This window comes from Tetranychus urticae, chromosome 1, assembly GCF_039701765.1.
Source record: "Tetranychus urticae isolate SD_2017Ah chromosome 1, NJAU_TeUrti_SD_1.0, whole genome shotgun sequence".
Classification (NCBI taxonomy): domain Eukaryota; kingdom Metazoa; phylum Arthropoda; class Arachnida; order Trombidiformes; family Tetranychidae; genus Tetranychus; species Tetranychus urticae.
Genome location: NC_142958.1, coordinates 3,330,662 through 3,356,149, shown reverse-complemented (window position 1 = coordinate 3,356,149; position 25,488 = coordinate 3,330,662). Strand labels below are relative to the sequence as shown.

Sequence of the window (25,488 nt, the reverse complement as noted above, 5' to 3'; positions counted from 1 at the left end):
TACTACAGTTGAATATAAATCATAAAATTATATACAACAATTGTGCAGAGGACAATTACATAATCTAGCTGATTGGGCATTAGCTCTTTAACTAGCATAAACTAAGACAAAATCATTCTACACTAAAAATCTGAATCAATAGCATTGAAACTTGTCAACTTTTTGGTTATCAAAGTTTCTTTGCTTTTTTATTGACGCGTGCGCTTCGAGCAACTAACTACAGATGTAGCAGATGATTCCAATTTTCATATTTGTTTTGATTAAAATGCTATTTTAAATTGACAGCCTTTACTTTGAATTAAACTTGTCCATTAGTTTGAAACATCTTTTCATCGATTATGTGAATAACCCATTACATCTTATCATTTATCATTTGTTTATCATCTGTTAATTCATGAGTGTTATAAATTATCACCCAAGATGATGGAATTGGACTTGACTGACAATACGCGATCTTGATGTAAACTCAAGGAAAAAACATGTGAACTCATTGAAATAGGTTGTTATATCCAAGCAATAAAATCTAGTGAGTTGGCATATCTGTTGGATTGTTTTTTAAAACAATCTGAAGCAATAATCCATCCCGATGATCGCCTTAAAAAAGTTAACATTTGCTGTCTTTGGAGTCAATCTTGTTTTGATGACATACACCGCATTTATATTCATATTCAAAGTGCCTAAGGAATCCAATTTAAATCGAGAAGATGGCCAACGCTTGATTGACCTTATAAATTATAATGATTCAAGCAATATCGATTACAGCTATTGGGGTCCATTAGATAATGGCCATGTTAAATCATTGAGCAATAATGAACGATCTAAACAGATAAACAAAAAATCCAATGAACCATTAGATGTCATCGAAATTTGGTCTAAAGCAGCAATTGGAAATTACCTTTGGGAACATATACTGAAAGGAAAACTCAGTAAAAAAAGTCAGTTTTATCAATATGGATTCAGGAAGATTGATCGATTCAAAGTGAAATTTCGAAGCGGACCATCTTTAACACCTCAATCATTGGAAAATTTTATTTCAGCTGATGATAAACCAAGGGAGATAAAAAACTTGATTTTTGTTTTAAACGGTCGCTCCAAAGAGAAAATTGAATTTGCAAAGCAATGGTTGGACAAAATTCAAGATTTGACTTCTAGAAAAGATATTCAACCCTTTAATGCTGCCGTAATTTTACTTGGACACGAATTTTGTTTCAACAATTGGGTGAAAAAATATCTCAACGCAAATGGTGGACCCTTAAAATTTCTGTTTGTGGTTTACGATTGGAAAGAGATTAATGAAGAGGACATTTATCAATGGCCTTTAGGTGTGGCAACCTATCGAAACTTCCCTAACCCTGATCCAAATAAACTTAACTTGAAACTTGAAAGACCATATACTTGCAATTTCCTCGGGACAATATATCCAAATTCATCGCGAGTTGAGGTTATGGATGTAATTAAAACTTTCGATGAAAGAGTCTGCTTTACAAAAGGCCGGTCAGAATGGGAACCAAATGAAACTAGTGAAACTCTTGAGCTATATTTACAAGCGTTACGTTTATCTGATCTTACCCTGAGTCCAATTGGAATGAATCATGAATGTTATCGCATTTATGAAGCTTTATCTTACGGATCTCTACCGGTAGTGGAAGAAAATTTAAGTCATGTCAAAGGCCATAAATCAAATTGTGATTCTACCTCAGCTTATCGTTTGCTCAAAAAATATGATGCTCCTGTGATATACATTGCCAACTGGACTCACGAACTGCCAATGCTGATTGAAAAAGAGATGAGTTTATCATTGGAACGAAAAATTGAAAGAAGACTTCGATTGATCGATTGGTATGCTTCATTTAAAACCAATATTCGTAATCATCTCTTTGATATAATCGAACAGAAATTTAAACTAAAATTTTAAGCACAATACTCATTAGCTAATAAAGACAATGATTGTAAATATATTGTAAATTTTTATACATAAATGCTGTATTCTTATCAATGTTTGAAAACAATGCAAACCTTTTGACTTTACGATTATCAAATTTCTGCTGAAATCTAATAAATTCAACCTATACCGAAACATATACTTGTATTTGTTTCAAGTTTCTTATTCTGAAGACAAGAATGCCATGTAAATTAAAATCAACATGTTAATCGGAAAAAAATGAAATATAGATTATTTGCCACATTAAACATGCATTGTGAAGTCTTATTTTCCATGCTTCATTATTTATTGAAATTTAACGGTCAAGATTAGCCTTTAAACATACTTGTTGATTGAGCATCTTATCGATCATTTGCAGTTAATCATTTTACTAATTTAACTAGTATGTATTAACATCATATGCAAGGTGCGAAAAATTTTAAAGAGCTAACTTGTAAATAGCAACACCGTCCCCTTTTCTGTCGCCTGGCTTGTTTACTTATTTTTGGTTTTTGCTTCAGTAAACTGTTGTTATTTATCGCTTTTGTCAATATTTTCGCTATTAAAGTTTAATGATGATATCGATTTGATACTTTTTCACTTATCTGAATTATGTGTCAACTGCTTCGAATTAGTTAATTTCAGTGTCTGATGAAAATTTTAAAACCGAGTGGTATTTTTGTTTGTGCCTTTTACTCAACATATTACAAACTCTCCATTGGAAACTTTCATTATGGTTGATAAATATGGAGACTTTCTGTTGGAAAAATTTGAAGAATTTAAAAAGTCTAATCAAGAATTAACAACTCGTGTGATTCAGCTTGAAACTGAGAATGGTTTAACCAATTCTAAATTCAAAGCTCTAGAGAAAAAGTGTGTTCTTTACAAAAGGGAACGAGACTGCTATCGAAATTTCATCAAATCGTACGAAAGTGAGATCAATGGCGAAAAGTATTTTGATCTGGCAAAGGATACATTCAATAAATTGGATAATAATTTGTCTAGTTATAGAGATTTGACGGAAACCTTGACTGGCAAATTAAGCAATGTGGAATATAATTTGGTTAAATCTAACAATAAATGTGTCTGGTTGAAAGAAGACAACGACAAATTAAAGTTGTCTCTTGAAGCTGCAGCAAAGAAGGAAAAAGATCTATGTGCTCAATTGGATCAGATGAAAAAGAAGTGTTCAGATTTGGAAGAACAATTAAAAACATGGAAAAGCGATCAAAAGTTCCGACCAAGTCAGCCTGAGGATTATAGAATCATTCACCTCAAAGAAAATCCTGCAGACAAACGTATTGCTCACATCTGGGAACAATATCGATTCCTTAAAGAAGAAAATGCGAAGCTCACAACTCGTTTGGAGATTATTGAAGCTGGTCACAATGCAGATATCACCAGACTTGTTAATGAAGATATCAATACTCAGCAAGAGATAGAATATCTCAAATCGTCCCTGGAAGCATCAGAGAAGAAACGAAACATGTTAATGGATGAATTCAAACGAAGAAGCAAAGAGTTTAGAGAAGCAGTCAATCGTTTAACTGGATACAGAATTGAATTGACTTCTGCAAACACTTATAAAGTATCGTTTTTGTATTCCGACAATCCAGCTGATTATTTGCTTTTTAAAGCTGAAAACAGGGAAGTCGAGTTATTGGAGACAGATTTTTCAAAAAATTTAACAAATTTTATCAAACTTTATTTGGAGAAATACGACAGTTATCCTGCATTTTTAGCAGCTTTAGCATTAGATATTTTCAAGAGGAACAATGCAGTTATAAATTATGGTATGTAACGCTTATTTCACCGGGAAAATTAACTTTTCACCAAAGCTTTTTGTAATATATCCAATATAATAGTGTATACCTCAGGAAAAGATTTCGTTACTTGTTTCCGTCTGATTTCCATCACATAAGATTCCAAAGTCTCTCTGTAAGATAAAAATACGAATTAATTTTCAATTTCTTACTCTATTATTTTTTATGATTATAAAAAAAATAAAGTTTTTTATGACCAACTATATCAATACATATTGTATGCTTACTTGAAGAGCATTAGCCGTTGCTCCTCATCGCTGTGTTCATCTATCCATGCTGAATACCTAGTTATAGACCATCCTCGATTTTCATGAGCGGATTTCATTTCGGGTGGACCATGTGTTGAGATTAAAAATTGAATAACGATTGAATATGGAATAAGATTACCAACTGCTTGAGATTTGACTATTGACGATGGCTCATGGAAAAGTAATAACTTGAATGCTCTAAGAATACGATAATGTTTACCAAGATCATCGATCAGCTGGTGGAATGTAGATAAAGCTTCTTCTAATTGAGCAAAGTCAACAGCCAACCTCATTTTGACATTTTGAGTCAAAGGTCGAATCAAAGTAGCGTGGCGAAGAAATAAATCGATGGTTCGTACAGCAACTTTTAGAATCCTAAAGAAATATGATAAAATTAAATTTTAGTGATCTTTTTCGCTTAAAAGGGATAATTCTTCATTACCTATTACGAACTACAGGAGTGTCAGGAAACAGCGAAAAATAATCACTGTAAACTCTTGTAATAAATCCTTGGAGTTCTCGCATATAGAGTGAGCATTGAGGAGGGCCGTTTACGGAGCTATTAAAAGAAATTCAAAGGAAAATGATTAGAAAAATGATCACGATTTAGTGTGGTTTAATCTATTACGCTCAATTAGCTAGCTTGGATTGACTTTTTTAAAAACTTACTTTGAAAAATCTTCATTATGGATGGTTAATATAATGGCTTCAATCGAGTCTTGAGCAGAGTTCATGAGAGGATCGATAGTATTAATAATAAGACTATCTAAATTATTGAGATAACCGCGAATAATGTTCAATGATTCTTCGTTTGACTCGCAGTTAGATAATAAATGTTCCATTTGTTGTTTAAACAACTCCAAACGATGAACTATGGTAGCATTGCATTGCTGTGATTTGGTGGCAGGTCCAATTACTTGAGTTGCATCCCCTTCAACACAGATTAATTTTTCACACTTAACAAGAAACATTTGGACAGATTTACCAATATTTTTAGCAACAGCTTGACTCAATTCTGGATCTAAGTTAGCGACATTCATCTCGGCAGAAAGAGTTTTGACTAGCGAATCAATGTCTTCTTTAGTAGGCAGACTAACCTCACGGACATTGGTTAATGAATTTGAAGATGATGTTAAACTTTCCTTAGTATCCATAAAAATTATATTGACTGCATCAAAAAGCAGAGAAAGCGACCTGGAAAGGTAAGCACTTTCAAAAGGATGCAAAACTGATCTCATCATAGACTCCAAATTGATATCTTTGTCATCTCGAGATAATCTTTTCCAGACTTCGGTGAAAAGGCGAAGAATTTTAGGATATTCTCCCTCTAAAACTTCTTTAATGATATTTGATGAAGCATTGGCTTTAGTCATTGTTTGTGAGAGAAAATTGTTGATTCGGGTTATAAATTCTATCAATCCATTTGGTTTAGATGTACTCTCGAGTAGACTTGATTGGTTAAGAGGATCGCGCTTCTTTTTCAATATTTTGAACAGCATTTCAGCTTGAGAAAAGGCAATAAAAATTTGCTCCATAAGATTTTCAATATTATTCCATAGTTTGGTCTTGAAATTAGCGGATTGTGCCAGTGTCATGGGTACAACTGCACTACCTGGTCCCGTTGATCGAGCTTGATTATAACTTGACATGTCAAAGACATCTCTAGCTGTAGTAATGATATTTTGCTCTTTATTTTGCAAAAATAAATCAACCTTTTCATCAAGAATGTTAAAAAAATAATAGACATGGAGTGCGACACCAACTTGACTTGAATCTTGTTTTGAAAAACCATTTGTGAAACATGTGTTAGCGATTTCAAGAATATCATTTTGTTTATCCCCTAAGTGGATAAGATCACTTTTGATTATATCGATCTTTAAAAGACTGTCATCTTGAGAAATAAGGCTGTTGAGTTCGTGGACAAATTGAGCTGCTTTGATAACCTCTCTGTTAATGGTGGATTGATCGGCTCCTTTGAAATCAGTTTGATTCAAACGACGGCTGAGATGCATGAAACGAACGATACGACGAAGAAGATCACATGTAGCATGAAGGCGATTGAGAAGAGCTATTCGATGTGCTACTCGGTTGTAAGGTTCAGTTAGACGTGATCGCAGTTTTTCAAGGGTTTCCATGAGAGCTTCAATTTTGCCATGGATAACAGTTAGATGGGACTCAAGAATTTCCACTTTACTGGTTTCATCTAATAATTCATCGAAATCACGATAAACCAAATTTTGAAGGTTTTCTTCTATCAACAATCGAGCTTGTTCAAGTTTTTGGACAGTTTCACGTGGACTAAGTTGAGAAAGCAAGTCGTCTATAGATGCAGATTCAGAGGATTCAACATCTGTTAATAATGATGAAAGAAGTTGTCCAGAACTGAAAACTTCAAGAGTGTTGTTAATTGATGAGCTCATTTTAATCACAGTGGACTTAACACTTCAGTCTTAAAGATAAATCGATATTTACTTTAAAAAATGGTAAACTGTCGCATTTAATTGAAATTGAAATCTAAAGAGTAGAGTACAATCTTACTCTTTATTGAAATCTGTCTTTTGTTTACCAAGATATTCACAGCTGCACTTTATACTTTACACTTGATATGGATCTAGCAGTGAAGATTATTAGAGAGGAAAGATTAACGGGTAAGGTAGATGAAATGCAGGAAAATCCATTGATAAACATTTAGAATTAAATCGAATGCAAGTGAAATTTGATTGATTGAGAACGTCAATAATTTTTCAGGTTAAAAAAAATATTGGTAGGGAACAGTAGCTTGGTTACTATTTGTAATCAGTATTTGTTTATTTTGCGGCAACTTTTGTGATAAATAGTTTTAGTAATAAACTAAACAATTTGATTATAATTATTTGAGATGAATGATAAAGGTTTAGGCCAGAAATTAGGCGAAAAATCGAAGTAAACAAAATATTGTTTCAGTAAACAGATGTAAACAACCGGTGTAAGGATCATCATTGATGGATTATTCAAGGCAATAGATGTCACTGAAATTCAGTGAGCGACAAGCCGCATCAGCGCCTTATTTAAAACTAACAAATTTCGCGATAAAAGTTGAGACCGATTATTTGAAAAGACGATTCTTATCGATACAATGCGATTTATTATGATCACATTTAGGTTTGGAAATAACATTGATAAGATTTTATTGGGCTGGAGTAAGAAAAATTAATGTAAAATGGAAAAGAAAATGACGATAAAACTGAAATTACTCTATTTAATTCTAGTTTCCAGCACGGATAGGAGGTGAGACCAGAATAACACCATCACCTCTGACGAAAAGCATAGGTACATTTCTTTTGGTTATTTTATAAACTTCCTCATAAGTTTCTTCGTCAATTTCGACATTTGTGATGATCTCTTCTACGTCACCAAGGACAATATTTAGATGTTGATCATAAGCATGAAGATGACCTCTCAATTCACGTCCATGTCTCATTTTAACATAAATCCTTTCATCTAAACTTAACCGAATCAAATCCAATGGCTCTTCAACTTGATGGTCACCAGTGCCACTGGCTTCTTGAGCAGCTTCTGCTCCTTGTTCTAAAAGAAAACGAGCGAAATGAGAAAAAATCGAAGAGAAGAAAATGTTATTCTTTTTACTCTCATTTTTCCACAATTAAACAATACACCCTTTAGAAGACAATAAAGATTTCTTACCTTTGTATGATGGATCCATATTAATCTTTGCCTGATAACAATTTTAATTAAGTTTAAGCGTAATCTTTTAAATTTTAAGCTGATGAATGAGCAAATTAAATAATAAAGACTAGACAGTGAACAGAAAATGAACAATTTTTAACTAGCAACCAAATAAAGATAAACCGAATGTCTAGGAATTTTTATTTCGCTTTTAGTCAATTTCGCCACTAGTAGATGTCAGCGGGAAAAGAAAAAGCGCTGTATTTAAAACCCATTGAGACCAACAATTTTAATATTTTCATTGAACCTTCAGCAGCTTTTTGATTAAACCTTTAATGTAATTTTTTAAAAAAGCCAATCAATCCAAAAATTTTACCGGAAAATTGGATTTTAATAAACAAAATAACCAACAATTAACAATTTGAATTCAACTTGAAACTGCTTATAATCGGAGCAGCTTTGAATTGAAAATTTCCAGCTAAAAAAGTGATGTAAAGATGTAAATGATGATTGAAAAGGCGAGAGTAAAAAAACTGGATCGTATTTGTAAAACGCTTTTTCATGCTTTTTTTGTTTCTTGAGTCTGGATTTTTTGTTTATCATAATTATTTGAAACATTCTTGGGATCAAATGATGATGATGAAAGAGAGGGAGATTTAGCAAAGATGATAACCTACTCCCAGCCCTGAGGGAAGGTCAAAGGAAATAGTGACTTTAAATTGAATAGAGATTATTAAATGACGAAAATCAAGAATTAACAGAGAATCGAGTTTTATCTTGGGATAATTTTTTGAAGGAAAATGAAGTGAAGATAAATAAAGACAGAAGATAGTTATTATCTATGAATCGTTGGTTAATCAATCAATTTCCACTTTGAGAACGAAGTTTTGGTTAAAACCAGTTCAGTGAAAAAAAACGATTGGATAATCATTTATTGTAGCGATTAGCATTTAATAGGACTTGTTCAGGGTATTTGGTGGTTCTCTTGCCTTCATTGTGACTATTTGAGGCTCAATACAAGGTCAATCTAGACTATCAAGTTTAAACTGGTAACTTAAATTGTCATTATAATGATACAGATCAGCTGAATTAATGCGAGTAAACCAAAATTAAAGATTTTCAAATCTTTTTGCAAAAAATTGAAATAAAATGTCAAAAGTCATTTTAACCTTATATTTGGTCTGAAAGTACTAAAATCAAATAATTGATTAACAATTAAAGATGTGATTTGTCACTTGAATGTCTGGATAAGTAGGCATTTTGATTGAACTGACAATGAATTAAAGGCTTCAATGTTGATCAGATGATGAATCGATGATGAATTGTTGATGAAGATGAGCTATCTTTAGATGATTGGAAACAAAATTTCAAAGTTGATTTACATTTGAATAGAAATTGAAAAGTAACGAAAAAAGACAAAATTATGTTTTACAGGGTCATGATAGTTTGATTATCGCCTACATGATTATCATTGATTTAATCCAATTTAAGGTCAGTATATATTGAGGACCAATTGAACATTAGTTTTTGTATATTTTTTGATATAATAAATGCCAATAAGATGTTGTGATCCTGTTCAATATACTGACCTTGTGGCCAGAACAGCTTCTTGCTTTCCTTCAACAAATACCTTTAATCAAGGGTGGCAAACAACATGAATGTATTAGGGCGCCGTCTTATCAAGGGTGGGGTTAGAAGCTCTCTCTTCATTTCTCTTCCTCTTTACTCTCTTTACTCTCTTTCACTCTCTTTCACTCTCACTTTCATCATCATCTTCATCTTCTTCTTCATATTTTCTTCGCTATTCTTATTCTCACTTTCATTTTCATCTCACTTTTACTTTTGGTATAAAAGGCTCATTTCAATTTTATCTCAAAATCATTCACAATCAGTTCAAACATTATTCAACATCAAAAAAACCAACAAAAAACCAACTCAACTCTCATCATGAAGGTAAGTTGAAATATCATTACAATTACAACAATCAACTACAAAACTGTGGATTTACTCATTTATTAATTTCTATCTTTTTATCATTTTCCAATTATATAATGTTAGGTCATTGTCTTCCTCGCTCTCTGCGGAATCGCCTCAGCTGGTATCATTGCCGCTCCAGCAGCCATCGTCAGCACTGGTTCATCATCACAAACCCGAAGCCAAGATGGTCTTGGAAACTATGCTTTCGCATACAATGAAAACCACGCAACTGGAGGTTCATCCCGAAGTGAATCTGGAAATGCTCTTGGACAAGTTGTTGGATCATACTCACTTGGTGTTGTTGACGGAAGACAACGAGTTGTTAACTATGTAGCTGACGCTCTCGGTTTCCGAGCTGCCATCAGCACCAACGAACCAGGAACTGCCCCTAAACCAGCTGCATCAACCAGCATCTCATCACCAGGAGTCATTGCTGCCGCCCCAGTCGCTGCCCCAGTCGTTGCTGCTGCTGCTCCAGTTGTTGCTGCTGCCCCAGCACCAGCATACTATGCTGCACCAGCCCCCATCCACGCTGCACCACTTGGTGCATACTACTCATCAGTTGTTAACCACGGATACCCTGCCCCAGCTTATGCCGCTAAAGTTGTTGCTGCTCCAGCTTATGCTGCACCAGCTCTCTGGTAATTCATTAATTAATTGTTTAACTAATTATGAATTGATGATGTTATAAAATACAAACTGCCAAATAATAATAATGTCAATTTTCAATGTAAATTGTCTTCCCTTTCATTTATTTTTATTTTCATTCAAATCCAAATCAATCCCTTTGTATAGACAGACATTTATATTACCATAAATCAAATAATCAGTTCAATTGCAAACAAAAACAATTTCAGTCTTTAATCGCGTTACATACAAACAAATATCACATTGTTTTAACTACAACTCGATCACAATCATAATCATAATCATAATAACATTAATCTAATAATCTCCTAATTTTCCCATTCTTCTCAACTCCTAATGGTTCCAAGTCAAGTTCATGTTTAATCTTATTCACATTAACCAGTCAATACATTTATTCAGAGTTAGGTGTGTAAACTATTCAATCAAATGCAATGAGACTAACGAATCATGATAACCAAATATCATTCAGTTGACCGGATTTTTTATTAACAATTTTTTTCATTTTCTTATCCATTTATTGTAACAAAATAAAGCCTCAGGGATTCACTCCTTAAATCGCTTTCACTTTTCTCAATCAATTTAACCAATCAACCTTTTAACTGTTTCGATCAACAATTTACCTCAACAATAATCTTATCCCGTTATCCTATCAACATTACTCTACAAGGTCTAAACCTTTCAATTCCAATTTGCGTTTGGATTATTTTCACCTTCAATTTCTCCTAATATTTTATCATGAAATTATACAAAAAGAAAACAAAATCTATTCAAACATTCATTATTATTAATCAAAACTCTAATTTTTGAACTTCAAGTTTGATTCACGTTTTTTTACCTTTACAAGACTTTCATCAAGATTAAAAGGCCACTTTTGTTTCAACAAATAAGTTAATTGTTTAGATAACTTTTTGAATACTATTTTGTTTGAAACCATTCATCAACATTTGCATCAATTTGCACTTGCGAATAGAAGGAAATGAATTGTCCTTCCTTCGAAGGAAACCAAAGTTAGATTGAATGATGGTGGGCAGTCAGGTTCTTAAGGACATGAGTAAATTGACCATTCGAGATGATCCATTGTACTCTATTATTAAACGAAACAAGGTAACTTCTCATTGTCCATCCATCCAACTTTTTGTGTGTTCAATCATTGAAATTATCCGTATGTTGTTCAGACTTGAATTGAAAAATAGTTTTATTTAAATGTAAAGAAGCTATTTTCAAATTCATCACAAAATTTTTCAAAATCTCATTCTAATCGGGTCTTATTCTAGGAAAGATGAACTTCTCATTGCAATAAAAAACTTCAATTCTACTGTTGATATTGAACTTTAGATATTAGATGAACTTTTCACTTTGCTAATCGACAGTTTAATGAAATGTCTTTTGAACTTTTAATCGTTAAAACTTTACAGATTTTCAATTTCAATTGAGAAACAAACATTTGAGTTTACAACCGAAACTCTCGTTGAAATAGACTCAAATTGAAAATGATTAAGAAAGTAAAATAAAATTCTTGACTTGAAATTCAGAAAACTTATTTTGAAATGAAACTCAATTTACTTTATGCAAGTTCAATGGCAATTAGAAAATGAAATCTCTTCGAGAAATTCGCAGTCGTTATTCAACAGATTGTATGGATTCCATTATCAATTATCTACCTCACGACTTAATGCCTTGATTTTTCCAGAATTCATTTGTTTATTAGTACTTTGTGTGATTAATTATTGTGTTTTATTTATAATATTATGCACCACGATATGGTTTTATCATATTATAAAAAAGATCGTTCAACACTGGCCAATATAATTTTCCGTCAAAGCTATTATACATTGCGGAAATGAGGAAGTTTTAAGTATTGAAAATAGCATCCATCACTGATTCACGAGTTTCGAAAACTCAGTTTATCGGCATTTTTTAAGTTACAAACTTAGTTGTGCAAAAGACATCTTAAATTTTGCAGAGAGATTTAGTAAGACATGTAAATTCACGCAATTACTAGATACTTGAATACTATTTATACAATAGATCCTTTGGTTGATCAACGAAAGTATTATTCCACTAATCAAGGCCATCTCTCGGTTTTGTTTAACTGTACTCAGTTGATTTTGAAATTCGCACAATTTTGAAAAGCCGAAATCGAGCGATCAACTATTGTATGAACGCGATTTCATCAAAAACTGGAGATCATCATAAATTGAGATAATTTTGAGATGTTATTTGCTCTTTTTGATTGAACTAGACTTTTGAAACTATGGCTTGATTCCATATTGAAGCTTGTTGGAATGAAGAAAAATCATCGCTAAAAATGGAGACAATAGACAAAACACGATAAAATCGCTCGTTATCCATAAAAATTTAACAATCCTCAACTTTGGTGCATCTTTTTTCATTAAAACGTTTGTTTCATTGTTTCAGTATTAAAGATGCATTAATACAAAAGTTAAGCCAAATGAATGTAAAGTCATAACTGCTAAAAAGGCAAAATTGATTTGAAAAAAGCAAGTAAAGTTAAGTAAAAATAGCTGAATAATTAATAAATTGATAAATATCTATCTAATTATTTAAAATTAATTACCTTAAGTATCTTGTGTTTCTTTACTAAAACTGTGACAGGAGTCCAATGTGTTCAAACGGATAGGTTATCTTCACACTTGAATATCTCATCAACTGATCAATTTAGTTTTTCTTGTCTCTCCTTCACGGCGACACTTCGATAATGTGACCTTGAGCATCAAATTTTCTGAAACATCATCAAGTATTAAAGCATATTTAGTCACACAAAACTCACCAAAAATGAATCCAAAAAATGTCAAAGTTTAGCAATAAAACTTTTATTATAAAAGTCTTCTAACGTTATTCGTTATAAGAAAAATATTGTCTCAAGAAAACTTTTTTTTGAGATTCAACGTTTAAATCGATTAAACCTAAATGGATGAAACTTCATCAAAACTCATGAATAAAGATATTCTAACATTCAACAAGAGCCAAGTGCAGAATAAGCGAACAATTCTTGACGTTCTAATCATGAATTCCTAAGAAAATCAAGTTTTCAGAAACATTTCAATCAACTTTTCCCTTCTATTTTCAAACAAGAGTTCAAACTTGAAACCTGCAACATTAATTGATAGCAATCACAAATCGTAATTTCATCATTCTTTTGATCTTCAATGATTAAATCAAAATAAACATAATTAAAGCGCTAATTGAACGCTCATCATTAACCATGAAAAGCGCAAAAATGTTTTCGATTGAAATGGCTGATTGTATCAACTGTAAGCATGAACTGATAAATTGTGTTAAGTTTATTTCATCAACAATCAAACAATTTCCTTCCTTGTCCTTTAATCGTCTCGCCAACGTAATTGTAATCACAATTTACATAATAGTGTTGATTGGACAAAAAAGGATTCAAAGTGTTACCATTAATAAGAATCAGATGAAAATGGATTGACCATGAAATAGTTTTAATTTTTTAAATTTTCCTTCTTTTCGATTATAATAATGATTAATACTTTTGGTTAATTTGTTTGATTGATTGATAGTGTGTGAACTTTTATAATTAAAAGTAGGTTCAATTTGATTATCAAAACGTTTCTCTCATTTTTGATCAACTTATTTTGCTCAACTTACCTTGATCAGGCAATGGGTTTGGTTGACAATCATTCATTTACAGGTGAATTTCATTTTTTCATCTTTTCTCTTAAACTAATTTTCTGTAAACATTTTGTCTTGTTTCAATTACAATTTGAGACTTAAATTACTGAGAATCAGTTATACTTCCTGATTGTTGCATTTCAGTTATTAAAGGTTATCAATTGCTTTCATATATTATTTACAATCCAATTGTAATTGAAACTCTTGAATGAAACATTCAAATGAACATTCAAATGATAGTCTCTCAGATGTGTGATCATTGACTATTGACAGATTTTTGGGTTATTTTTTGATTCCTTTGCTTGTTACATTTTCTCATCTTACAATTAAACTTATCAATCAATATTAACCTGAATATTGCCTATTATTTACCTCAGATATCACCTTGACATTTGATGAATCTTTTGATTGCCAGTTGAAAATTTCACTTTCAATCAATAATCAGGTTTTATCTTTTTCTTTCCCCATGATATTATCGGTATAAAAATGAATATTTCATTTGAAATTGTCAAATGTTGATTAAAAGGAAAAAAAAGATTGAATGTTGAATGAAAGTGAAATGTAGATTGAAATTTACTGATTTAATGTCCATCTTGGTGTCTGTGATCATTGAAAATTAATAGCAATTGTTGTTGATTGCTTAGCATCATCATCAGATAAATCAAGTTTCATGTTAAACAAGTTGTTAAGGCAATTAATGAAGGTTAAAGTGTACAACATATTATTAATTGATTTGACACTTGATACCAATGTAATTAGGTTATTTGTTACTTCCTTACGGCCTTTTGGACTTAACAGTTAACAATTTGATCCAACATTTGATTGGTACTTCACTTTAAATTATGGTTAACATGTATTTGGCCGTTGTAAGGTTAACCGATTGATGAAAAAGTAAAATGGAAACAGCTCAGGCTGAGTGATCATGATGATGAAGACTTGAGGATTGAAGATTGAAAGATTGAAGATGATGATAATATGTGATACTGGAGCTGTAACAATTAGTTGTCTGGAAGGACAACGCTTTAGGCTTTATAAGCATGTTACAGTTTGTTGTTAACGCTTTCGCCTTTTGTTTTTGCACATAACTCATTGAAAGGGTAAGTAAATGTTTGTCCAGTTGATAACCAATAATCAATAAATTACCTTAAATTTAATAAACCAACAAATTTTAAGGGTGAAAAGTAATTAACGTTAAAATTAAAGACACAAAAAATTAGTACACAATCGATCACACATTAAATCTCTCTCATTCTCCCCTTTATCTTATACTTGCAGGCATAAAACATATGATATATAAATTGATCTCAGATGGCGGTATTGATCACTTTAGTTTTACTCGGCCAAATTGTTTCTTGACTATCGTTTAATTAAATTAAATATTGTAAATCCATCAACAATGAAGGTAAGTGATTAAAGACTCTAACCAGCGGATTATTGTGTGTATCTTAATGTTGGTAAAAGTGAACTAACCAATGTATTATCCTATCCATTACAGGTTATACTCTTCGTCTTTGTCGCCACTCATTTGAGTCTAACCTCAGCTGGTCTTATCCCATCAGCTCCTGTAGCTCTTGCCAATACCGGTAATTCAGTGCAAAGTCAAACTCAGGATTCTCTTGGTAATTATGCTTTTGCCTACACTGAAAACCATGCCACCGGAGGAACCTCAAGGAAAGAGGCTGGAAATCCTTATGGACAGGTTGTTGGATCTTACTCTTTAGGTATTGTCGATGGACGCCAACGAATTGTTAACTATGTTGCCGATGCTTACGGTTTCAGAGCCCAAGTATTGACCAATGAACCAGGAACCGCTCCAACTGCCCAAGCTCAACCAGCCATCGCAGTCGCTCCACAACCAGCCATCGCACTTGCTCCACAGCCAACCTTTGTTGCTCATGGATATCCAGCTGTCCAACCAGTCGCCTACCCATCAGGTTACAGTGTTTCACCTTACCTTGGTTAATCAATTTACCAATTTGTTCCATTGTCCTAATACTCTGATTAGTTTAACTGTGATTGACTAACTGCCATTCAAGTGCCTGCCATACTCAACAATATCATTTCGCACCATCAACTTATGCTTCTGTGTTACACATTTATAAGTGTTTTAATCAACCCATTGTTTAGCTCAGCGAATCTGTGCAACAGATAATTTGTTGATTCCCGGTGATAAATTTCCTGTGAAATCACTACCTAATGTTCAGTAAATTTTGCACCTATTTTTCAATGTTATAAAGATCATCTTCATCAAAATGTGGAATAAATTAAGCCTTTTAATCAATATTTAGTTAACTCTTGGTTGATTAAATTTTGAAATGAAAAAATGTAAAAATAAATAAAACTCATGTTTCATTGTAAATCCAAATTGTTGTGCTTACAGTTTCTCATCATTTGTGTATTTCATGTTTCTATCATTAACACAAGTTGGATTTTTAATCAAATTTAGACCTTAAACTAAAAATTGAAAGAAAAATGATTTATTAATCATTTTACCATGAATTTTTCATTGTAATCATAGTTATAATCAGGAGATTTCATTTTGCTGTTGTTTAATTGAAGGTCAATTTAATATTACATAAATAATTTAACAATAGTTATCAACAGTCAATTGATCAAGTGGGAAGTAAATAGGAGTTTTCAAGATCAAACAAAAATCCATAATCAAAATGTATTTTAATAACAATACTGAATATTATTTAAGGACTAATCAGGATGCAATCAGTTTGTAGGTATTTGTTATTAAAGGTAAAGATGATTGTTGTTATTAATGATCATTATGATGATACAGTTAACTCAAGTATTGTTACATTTAGTAATAACTTAATCAATCACTAACAAGATTTGTTTAAATGTTACTTATTTCAATTTGATTGAAATCATTTTCAAGGATCTCAATGATAGATTGTTGTATTAATTTGCAATTTATTTCCTTCTCATCAACTGGAAAATACTGATTAATGTTAACAGTGATGAAATAACTTGTAACAATTAACACAACTATTAGTTAAGGTATGAACAGTTGTGAATCACTTTTTGATTAACGTTTACATCTTTTAGGTTAGATGTTTAATGCTAGATTATAATGTATTTGAGACGTTAATTGTGCGTCAGTTTGATTGAATGAGTTATAACTAAATGAATAAGTTTTGCTCATGTTTCGCGATAGTTTAACAAAAATGAAGGTGAACACAATTGTATGATCATTGAAATAGAGGTTGATTGGTTAAATTGATTGAGAAAAGTGAAAGCGATTTAAGGAGTGAATCCCTGAGGCTTTATTTTTGTTACAATAAATGGATAAGAAAATAAAAAAAATTGTTAATAAAAAATCCGGTCAACTGAATGATATTTGGTTATCATGATTCGTTAGTCTCATTGCATTTGATTGAATAGTTTACACACCTAACTCTGAATAAATGTATTGACTGGTTAATGTGAATAAGATTAAACATGAACTTGACTTGGAACCATTAGGAGTTGAGAAGAATGGGAAAATTAGGAGATTATTAGATTAATGTTATTATGATTATGATTGTGATTGGGATTTTGATCGAGTTGTAGTTAAAACAATAAGATATTTGTTTGTATGTAACGCGATTAAAGACTGAAATTGTTTTTGTTTGCAATTGAACTGATTATTTGATTTATGGTAATATAAATGTCTGTCTATACAAAGGGATTGATTTGGGTTTGAGTGAAAATAAAAATAAATGAAAGGGAAGACAATTTACATTGAAAATTGACATTATTATTATTTGGCAGTTTGTATTTTATAACATCATCAATTCATAATTAGTTAAACAATTAATTAATGAATTACCAGAGAGCTGGTGCAGCATAAGCTGGAGCAGCAACAACTTTAGCGGCATAAGCTGGGGCAGGGTATCCGTGGTTAACAACTGATGAGTAGTATGCACCAAGTGGTGCAGCGTGGATGGGGGCTGGTGCAGCATAGTATGCTGGTGCTGGGGCAGCAGCAACAACTGGAGCAGCAGCAGCAACGACTGGGGCAGCGACTGGGGCGGCAGCAATGACTCCTGGTGATGAGATGCTGGTTGATGCAGCTGGTTTAGGGGCAGTTCCTGGTTCGTTGGTGCTGATGGCAGCTCGGAAACCGAGAGCGTCAGCTACATAGTTAACAACTCGTTGTCTTCCGTCAACAACACCAAGTGAGTATGATCCAACAACTTGTCCAAGAGCATTTCCAGATTCACTTCGGGATGAACCTCCAGTTGCGTGGTTTTCATTGTATGCGAAAGCATAGTTTCCAAGACCATCTTGGCTTCGGGTTTGTGATGATGAACCAGTGCTGACGATGGCTGCTGGAGCGGCGATGATACCAGCTGAGGCGATTCCGCAGAGAGCGAGGAAGACAATGACCTAACATTAGATAATCATTGGAAAAGATAGAAATTAATAAATGAGTAAATGAATAAATCCACAGTTGATTGTTGTAATTGTAATGGTATGTCAACTTACCTTCATGATGAGAGTTGAGTTGGTTTTTTGTTGGTTTTTTAGATGTTGAATAATGTTTGAACTGATTGTGAATGATTTTGAGATAAAAATGAAATGAGCCTTTTATACCAAAAGTAAAAGTGAGATGAAAATGAAAGTGAGAATAGGAATTAATAAGAAAATATGAAGAAGAAGATGAAGATGATGATGATGATGAAAGTGAGAGTGAAAGAGAGTGAAAGAGAGTAAAGAGGAAGAGTAATGAAGAGAGAGAGCTTCTAACCCCACCCTTGATAAGACGGCGCCCTAATACATTCATGTTGTTTGCCACCCTTGATTAAAGGTATTTGTTGAAGGAAAGCAAGAAGCTGTTCTGGCCACAAGGTCAGTATATTGAACAGGATCACAACATCTTATTGGCATTTATTATATCAAAAAAATTACAAAAACTAATGTTCAATTGGTCCTCAATATATACTGACCTTAAATTGGATTAAATCAATGATAATCATGTAGGCGATAATCAAACTCACATGATTTGGTAAAAATTGATCAAAGCCAAGAAGCATCACTATTTAGATCACTTTTTTTGGGTTTCATCTTCCATTACCTTTATTGTCAAATTGACTTTCACTCGATACCTTGTATGCAATTGGTAAATTGATTTTCAAAATTTTCACAAATACTTTCATTAATCTGTACATTTTGGGTTCGCTTGAATCAACGAATCTGCATTTAACGTGTCAATTAAAAATTTGAAAAACCTTTCCGTCAAATCGTTTAAAATGATCATTCATTTCGTGCTCAATTTAATTCTGATAGACGGATTCAGGCTTATCCTGATTATTTTCCAAACATATTATCTAATTATGTTAAGAGTTGGAATGAAATTTTATCTGATGTGAACTAGTTTACTTTGAATCGGATCAAACAAAACATAGATTATCGTTAATGGTCAAAAGTAGATGTGAAACAAAAATGTGAATTGACCATTAATTTATTCATATGAGAAGCAAAATTGAAATAAAACAATCGATTCAACAGTAAATGAATTATTTCAACAAAAAACTCTATTAAGGTGACAATAGATCAATGTTTGATTTTGATTAACCCGATCGGTTAATAATAATCGTTGGATAAATCGTAAGAATGCAGTTTAATCTGTTGATGTTGGAAAAATTAAAGGTTAATCAAAGTGATGGCTATCACAAGGACACAGTAATTTAGCAAAAAGAAACAAAAGCATCATTATTAAGCCATTAATTTTAATATTTAAAATATGTTAAACATCAATTTGCAAACAATTAAAACCTTAGACAAGTAGTATTAGCGAGTAAATACAAGATGGCAGAGTAATCAGTTATGGTAAAATAAAGCTTAAACATGTGTAAAGAAAAAAAAGGTTGATAATTAATATCTAGAGTTAATATTCTTGCTAATATTATATTGTTTAACTTAAATTGTGCTCAAATTATTGTAACGTCCAGTGTTACCTTCAGTTAATTTAAAATATTAATTATAATAATGTTATCTCAGTGAATCTGGAATCAACTGACGGGCGATTCTCCCTCCTTTTCTTGTCTTCATCTTTCCTCCCCGCCTTATCCGTATTTACCCAGTTTCTATAATCATCTTGTTTCTTCAGTCGTTTTCTCGTTCAAATCATCTTGAGATGAAATGATGACCTTGATTTAAGGGCAGGGTAAATCTTATAATGGGTCTAGGTGAGTCTATTATCATTGTTAATTCTTGATTTGTGTGTGCGTATGTTGGTTAATAGTAATCATCACCAAAAGCAACAAGTATTAACGTCTAAGCACGAACAAAAATTACAGAAACCTTGAAATTATTTTTTCGAGAAGGATTTTTTACTTGATTAATAAAGATTCCTTTCTCTATTATTATTAACATTAGTATCATTAGATGGTTAGACAATTAAATATTCAATTGTAACATTTGTCTCTGTGTGTTGAATCGTTGTTAGCCGTTGGTGTTGTTGGTTTTTGATGATTATCATTGTCTGTCTCACGATTACTTAATCTAACTCATGTCTTGTTTTGTTTCTTTAATTTAGATGCAATTAAGTGATCCTTCGGAATATCTTGGACGGTAAACGGGCTTAACATTGGACTTGAATTGGTGCCTTAAACAATGGATGAAACTGGTTTCACCTAATTAATGGCATCTTCAACACATTTATCCAGAACGAGGTGAATGGAGGACCGAGTTAAATCAAAGAATTTGGATTGAAAAGCTAAAAGGAATCAATTAATTTCAATGTTAATCGAAGCAAATGTGGGTTGGTGTATTTATGTATGGAAAAGAGTGAAAAATAATTGTAATTTGGCAACAATTAAGAAGGTTTTACTTCTCAGTCTTCATTATCATCACCACCATTTCACCTAATCAATGTTTTCCATCATGGGTTAGGTTTCTTAATCAATATCAATTATCATCATCATCTATTATGAATTTTACGATAACAATCACGAATTGGACTGATTTTTTTTCCTGTTGAATTATTTTTATTTGATTTGGGCGATTCTATTACAATCCTATTAATGATATCAACAACACCAATAATAATGGTATTATTTCTTGTTCACCTTCAGATTGGTTTTTTTGTTAATTCACATTTCTATTACTTTGATTGGATTCTGTTGATGAACGAAACAAAAATTTCAATAATATCGATGATTGCTGATCAAAATGCCTTTATAACAATTCAACTTAAAAACCCATCCTGCGATTATCAACAATTTAATCTGGCCAAATTGATTGTTGATGAAACAAGCCACCTTTCATTAAATTGCGTTTACCTCCTTTAAGACCATAATTTTGTGAAGATGAATAGAGTAACAATTAACACTTGAATACATTGAAAAGTATCATTTTAATTGAATGTAGTTAAGGCTGTTAAACGTATCCAATCCCAGAACAAAATGGTCAACATGTGTTGATTTCAATTGACCATTGATTGGGTTAAGTCAATGTTTACCAATAACCTCGACCCTTTAAGAGTTTACTCGATTTTGTGTGTAAAATTGTATTTGAAAGGTTTTCCTCCAAAAAAAGGTGAATTAAATTTAAGGGAAAAAAGATGGTTAACTATAATTTACCAAATCAATAGATTGATAAATGTTTGAATGGCTATTTATTTAGTTATTTTTTTAAAATTTATTTCCATTAAATTATCTAAACCATTAAAATATCAATTTCATCTGCAATTGAAACCATGAAAAAGTATGAACCTTTTTAAAGTCATTACAGTTTAAATTAAATGGATGGTGAAAAAACAGATTAACCTTGACATTTAATGACACTAGTTCAGTGGGTAATGATTGTTGATTAAATGACGATTTACAGCTGAAAGGTAGGTAAGGAAATTTCCTTACAGATTACTGTGATTGCTTGGAATGAAAAATGTCTACGAAATTTATCATTTTCATGTTTACAGATTCATATCAATAGTGAGCAAAATTATCAAAAAATCAACTTACTTTTCAGTTTAGACAAGTGATGAAAATGGTATTAACTCAGTTTGATTTATGGCAATTTAAGAAGTAAATTTACTTCATTTTCTTGATGTTTCTAAATTTATGTAAGATCTTGATTTATTGCTTCAATCGGACATTTGAAGTTAAGATTGGACAAGAGATACTTTTGATACTTTAAGGCTTTTTAAGCTGACCTTGGACCTTTATCAGGTTTTTTCAATTATTTGGTTGAATTTTTTCAACATTTTATGTTAAAATCAAGAGTTTAGTTTTTAGGTAGAAAATGTATCGATAGATGGCTCTTGTGTTATGTTTGCTGTTTAGTTTTTGTTTTGTATTTTCATTGCAATATCTACTGAAAGTGTCCAGTTTATTAATTGTGTCTTATTTGTTTTCCTATTGATTCTAGATATGAATGAACCAGTGTTCATCAGCCATTATGATAAGAAATTGATTGATATAAATGATTTACCTGTTGGAAATCCTGTTGTCGTTAATACTATTCAACTGCTTAATTTATCTTCCAAATTGGATCAAGCTTTCACCGGCTCAACTCGGTTTCTTCCCTCATCAGATGATCTACAATGTCTTCAGCTTAAACAAGTCTCATCAAATGACGATTATGATCATATTTCTCGCTTCCTCAGTCGAGAATCTGTTCAACAATTGTTAAAAAGAGCCATCCTTTTAATTACTACTCACTCAGGATATCACGAGACCAGTGAAAGCATCATTGAGATACTTACACAGATCGCTGGTGAATATTTGAAAAAGATTTCCTGTATTCTTCGAGCCTCTGTTGATTCTAAACATTTCAAAGGCGAAAATGATTTTATAGATTTAATAAATCGAGCTTTTGCTGAAATTGGTATGGATTTACCAAAAATTCAACATTATGAATCAACTCTCAGATCATATCGTAATAATGTACATAAAGAAGTAATGAAAAAGCTTAATATCGTTCACCAAAATAATGCAACAAAGTTTAATTAATATTTTGTATCAATAACTTTTTCATATAAAGTCGTTTACATAAATTTATTTCATTGTGTAAGAATTTCTTCGAATGTTTCTCCTTTCTCAATGTATCAAGTAATCATTAGATGGTTGATTTAAGGCAATTGGACTATGTCTGACATAGATCTGGCTTTGGTTTTAAAACATCAACTGATATTGCATTAGAATTCCTGGGTGGGATCGATAAATATTCCATAACTTTGAAATAATTGAGAATTAATATTTAAAATACATGTCTTTTAGATTCATTGTAGCCCAATTTATCGAGCAATGGCTGACATGTCTCTCTGATCATCGCTGGAGGACCACACATCATAATTAATGTATCATCTGCTGGTGGAAACAAATAATCTTTAATCATATTCTCGTCAACTCGACCAATACTAAACTTCCAACCCTCTTCCGGCTTACTCAATGTGTACCATACTTTAATCTGATCTGGATGGTTTGCAGCAATTTTATCCAGCTCATCACGTAATAAAATATCATCTGAGGTTTGATTTGCAAATAAGAAGGAAACTCGTGTCTTATCATCAGGGTTTGATGCGATTTCGCGTAAAACAGCTAACAATGGGGTCAGTCCTGTTCCTCCAGCAATCATTCCTAATTTTTTATAGTGATGTTTAACAGGGGGATCTGTTTTCTTCTTTTTGATAAGAAAATCACCATTGGAGGTGTAAATTAATCTGCCTTCTGGACCTCTAATATCAATTTTATCACCAATCTTCATGCTATCCAAATATTGGGTCATCTTTCCGCCATTTGGAAATTTTGGATTTTTGTTAGCAAAATATATCTTGAAAGAAATAGAAATCGTTAAAATTTAGTTGAAACAAAATTTTCTTGATAAAATTTGCGTGACAAATCGTCATTTTCATATTGATTTTCATTTTGGGTAACTCGTTTGGTAGGAAAATAATGCTTGTTTCACAAATGGAATCAGCTTTAGAACATCGATTTATTGAAACATTAGCTCAAGATAATGAATAAAATCTATTTAGTAAGACTATATTTTAGCTCAATGGTTTTGAAGATAGCATAAACAAATCTTAACATTCAAGTGTGCAACAGTAGAGCTAACTGATTTGATCTGTTGCCAGTCCTCAGTCTCTTTGAAGATACTGGCTGCCATAAAATTTATAAATGAAAATGTTTATCATTGCTAACCGGGTAATAATTGTAAATCACTTACTTTTATTACTAAATCAAAATAACCTTTAGTCTCATCATTCGTAACAGGTGAGTAAGGACGGATTATCAAGTCATCATTAATCTTGGCCGATAAATAAATGTGTTCACCAGGACCAACACCCAGAACAGTATCATCTGGTAAACCAAATCTGAAGCGACGCGTATTCCAACTAATATCCTTTAATTAATTAAATTGTAAATTTTCATTAGCTATTTGGTTAGATAAGATTGGCATATTTAACAGAGTATCCTCATTAAAAAAAGATTCTTACTTCTTTAGCTATCAATGGAACCTGGTATTTAACGTTGGGATCAAGCAATAGTTTCTTTTTGTTCTTGGATTTTTCCCTTTTTATCCATAGAAATATACATATGCCAACAATTAGAGTAGTAATTGAGCCAATCACTGCTGAATTAGCCTGTAATGTCACAATAAAAAAGTATAAGAAATTAAGACAAAAACAATAAAATAATGGATGAGTTAAGGTTAATAAACAGATGTAAACACAGATTTTTGTTGAATATGAAATTGACACGCACCACAATACTCATCTTGGCTCCTGGGTAACTTATTACGACTTGAACGAACTATGTAAATTGATTATATTCCAATCTGACTTGAGAAACAGCTAAGAACTTCGATCTGAATCTGGTGAAATTCAGATGACAAATAACTGAAGGTTAGCTAATCCCAAACAGACAAAAGGTATAGGCTTAAGTATCTCACAACCGAAAAGGAAACATGGATCAGTAATCATTACTGTTAATTGAATGTGTATCAACAATTGAAAAAATAATCCTTGACTCGAACAGGTAAATGTTAAACCTAAATGTATTTCATCATTTATTGATCATTACATTAACTGCACTCAAAACTTAAACTTGTATTATTTGTAATTACACTTGAGCGGATGACAAAAAATAATAACGCTTAACACATGTTATCGGTTCATTGCTTAATAAGTTATCAATAACAATAATTGATAAACTATCTAAATTACAGCAAGGCTTGATGGATTTGAATTGTGAATTAATCTAAAATGGATAAATTAACCAAATATTAATTCTTTCATTAGCAAGCTGATTTTAAATAGACATTGTTTACTTATTCTAAAGCTAAATGTATTTGGGAAGTCTTGCTAATCTAATCACTGTCCAAATATTACTAAGAGTTGATAAATCATGGAACCCATTTTAGTGTTACTTTCCCATCAACAATTGGTTAACAATTATTTTCCCAGGAACTTTTAGCCAGACTGAATAATTTTGCCTTAATATTTTCTTACTCGAATGATGATTAACGACCTCACAGTGCACTTGTATTCCCAGGAAATGGATTTTCTTATTAGCATCAATTCCAATTATCTATAACTTCCGATTAATTA

At 31.9% G+C, this 25,488-nt stretch overlaps 8 protein-coding genes and 1 long non-coding RNA gene across 9 annotated transcripts; 5 read left to right on the top strand and 4 right to left on the bottom strand.

Moving 5' to 3' along the window:
- Nucleotides 1-90: 90 nt before the first annotated feature.
- LOC149094391 (ribitol-5-phosphate xylosyltransferase 1-like) lies at nt 91-2,209 on the top strand. Its single transcript, XM_089270229.1, has one exon. It carries the CDS (start codon nt 587-589, stop codon nt 1,913-1,915), a length of 1,329 nt encoding a protein of 442 aa, XP_089126355.1. The 5' UTR covers nt 91-586; the 3' UTR covers nt 1,916-2,209.
- A 223-nt stretch (nt 2,210-2,432) lies between these two features.
- Mad1 (Mitotic arrest-deficient 1) lies at nt 2,433-3,947 on the top strand. Its single transcript, XM_015932654.3, has one exon. It carries the CDS (start codon nt 2,655-2,657, stop codon nt 3,720-3,722), a length of 1,068 nt encoding a protein of 355 aa, XP_015788140.1. The 5' UTR covers nt 2,433-2,654; the 3' UTR covers nt 3,723-3,947.
- fws (Conserved oligomeric Golgi complex subunit 5 four way stop) lies at nt 3,593-6,970 on the bottom strand. The gene is made up of 4 exons (XM_015932645.3): nt 4,662-6,970; nt 4,435-4,551; nt 3,972-4,367; nt 3,593-3,857 (listed from the first exon to the last, which is right to left on the bottom strand). The coding sequence occupies exons 1-4, from the start codon at nt 6,410-6,412 to the stop codon at nt 3,743-3,745; spliced, it is 2,379 nt and encodes a 792-aa protein (XP_015788131.1). The 5' UTR covers nt 6,413-6,970; the 3' UTR covers nt 3,593-3,742.
- Nucleotides 6,971-7,093: 123 nt separating this feature from the next.
- On the bottom strand, nt 7,094-7,830 carry LOC107365189 (U6 snRNA-associated Sm-like protein LSm3). Its single transcript, XM_015932664.3, has 2 exons — nt 7,677-7,830; nt 7,094-7,559 (listed from the first exon to the last, which is right to left on the bottom strand). The coding sequence occupies exons 1-2, from the start codon at nt 7,693-7,695 to the stop codon at nt 7,237-7,239; spliced, it is 342 nt and encodes a 113-aa protein (XP_015788150.1). The 5' UTR covers nt 7,696-7,830; the 3' UTR covers nt 7,094-7,236.
- A 1,718-nt stretch (nt 7,831-9,548) lies between these two features.
- LOC107372072 (uncharacterized) lies at nt 9,549-16,221 on the top strand. Its single transcript, XM_089270228.1, has 3 exons — nt 9,549-9,611; nt 9,717-10,276; nt 15,471-16,221. The coding sequence occupies exons 1-3, from the start codon at nt 9,606-9,608 to the stop codon at nt 15,901-15,903; spliced, it is 999 nt and encodes a 332-aa protein (XP_089126354.1). The 5' UTR covers nt 9,549-9,605; the 3' UTR covers nt 15,904-16,221.
- A 1,445-nt stretch (nt 16,222-17,666) lies between these two features.
- LOC107369216 (adult-specific rigid cuticular protein 15.5-like) lies at nt 17,667-18,483 on the bottom strand. Its single transcript, XM_025161504.2, has 2 exons — nt 18,420-18,483; nt 17,667-18,320 (listed from the first exon to the last, which is right to left on the bottom strand). The coding sequence occupies exons 1-2, from the start codon at nt 18,423-18,425 to the stop codon at nt 17,757-17,759; spliced, it is 570 nt and encodes a 189-aa protein (XP_025017272.1). The 5' UTR covers nt 18,426-18,483; the 3' UTR covers nt 17,667-17,756.
- A 1,333-nt stretch (nt 18,484-19,816) lies between these two features.
- Nucleotides 19,817-21,003, top strand: LOC107370648 (uncharacterized). Its single transcript, XR_001570684.3, has 2 exons — nt 19,817-20,122; nt 20,473-21,003. It is a non-coding gene; the product is annotated as an uncharacterized LOC107370648 (long non-coding RNA).
- A 1,303-nt stretch (nt 21,004-22,306) lies between these two features.
- LOC107366025 (STAGA complex 65 subunit gamma) lies at nt 22,307-22,936 on the top strand. The gene has a single exon (XM_015933604.3). It carries the CDS (start codon nt 22,307-22,309, stop codon nt 22,886-22,888), a length of 582 nt encoding a protein of 193 aa, XP_015789090.1. The 3' UTR covers nt 22,889-22,936.
- Nucleotides 22,857-24,766, bottom strand: LOC107366017 (NADH-cytochrome b5 reductase 2). Its single transcript, XM_015933598.3, has 4 exons — nt 24,644-24,766; nt 24,376-24,522; nt 24,105-24,281; nt 22,857-23,708 (listed from the first exon to the last, which is right to left on the bottom strand). The coding sequence occupies exons 1-4, from the start codon at nt 24,653-24,655 to the stop codon at nt 23,136-23,138; spliced, it is 909 nt and encodes a 302-aa protein (XP_015789084.1). The 5' UTR covers nt 24,656-24,766; the 3' UTR covers nt 22,857-23,135.
- Between the last annotated feature and the right edge of the window lie 722 nt (nt 24,767-25,488).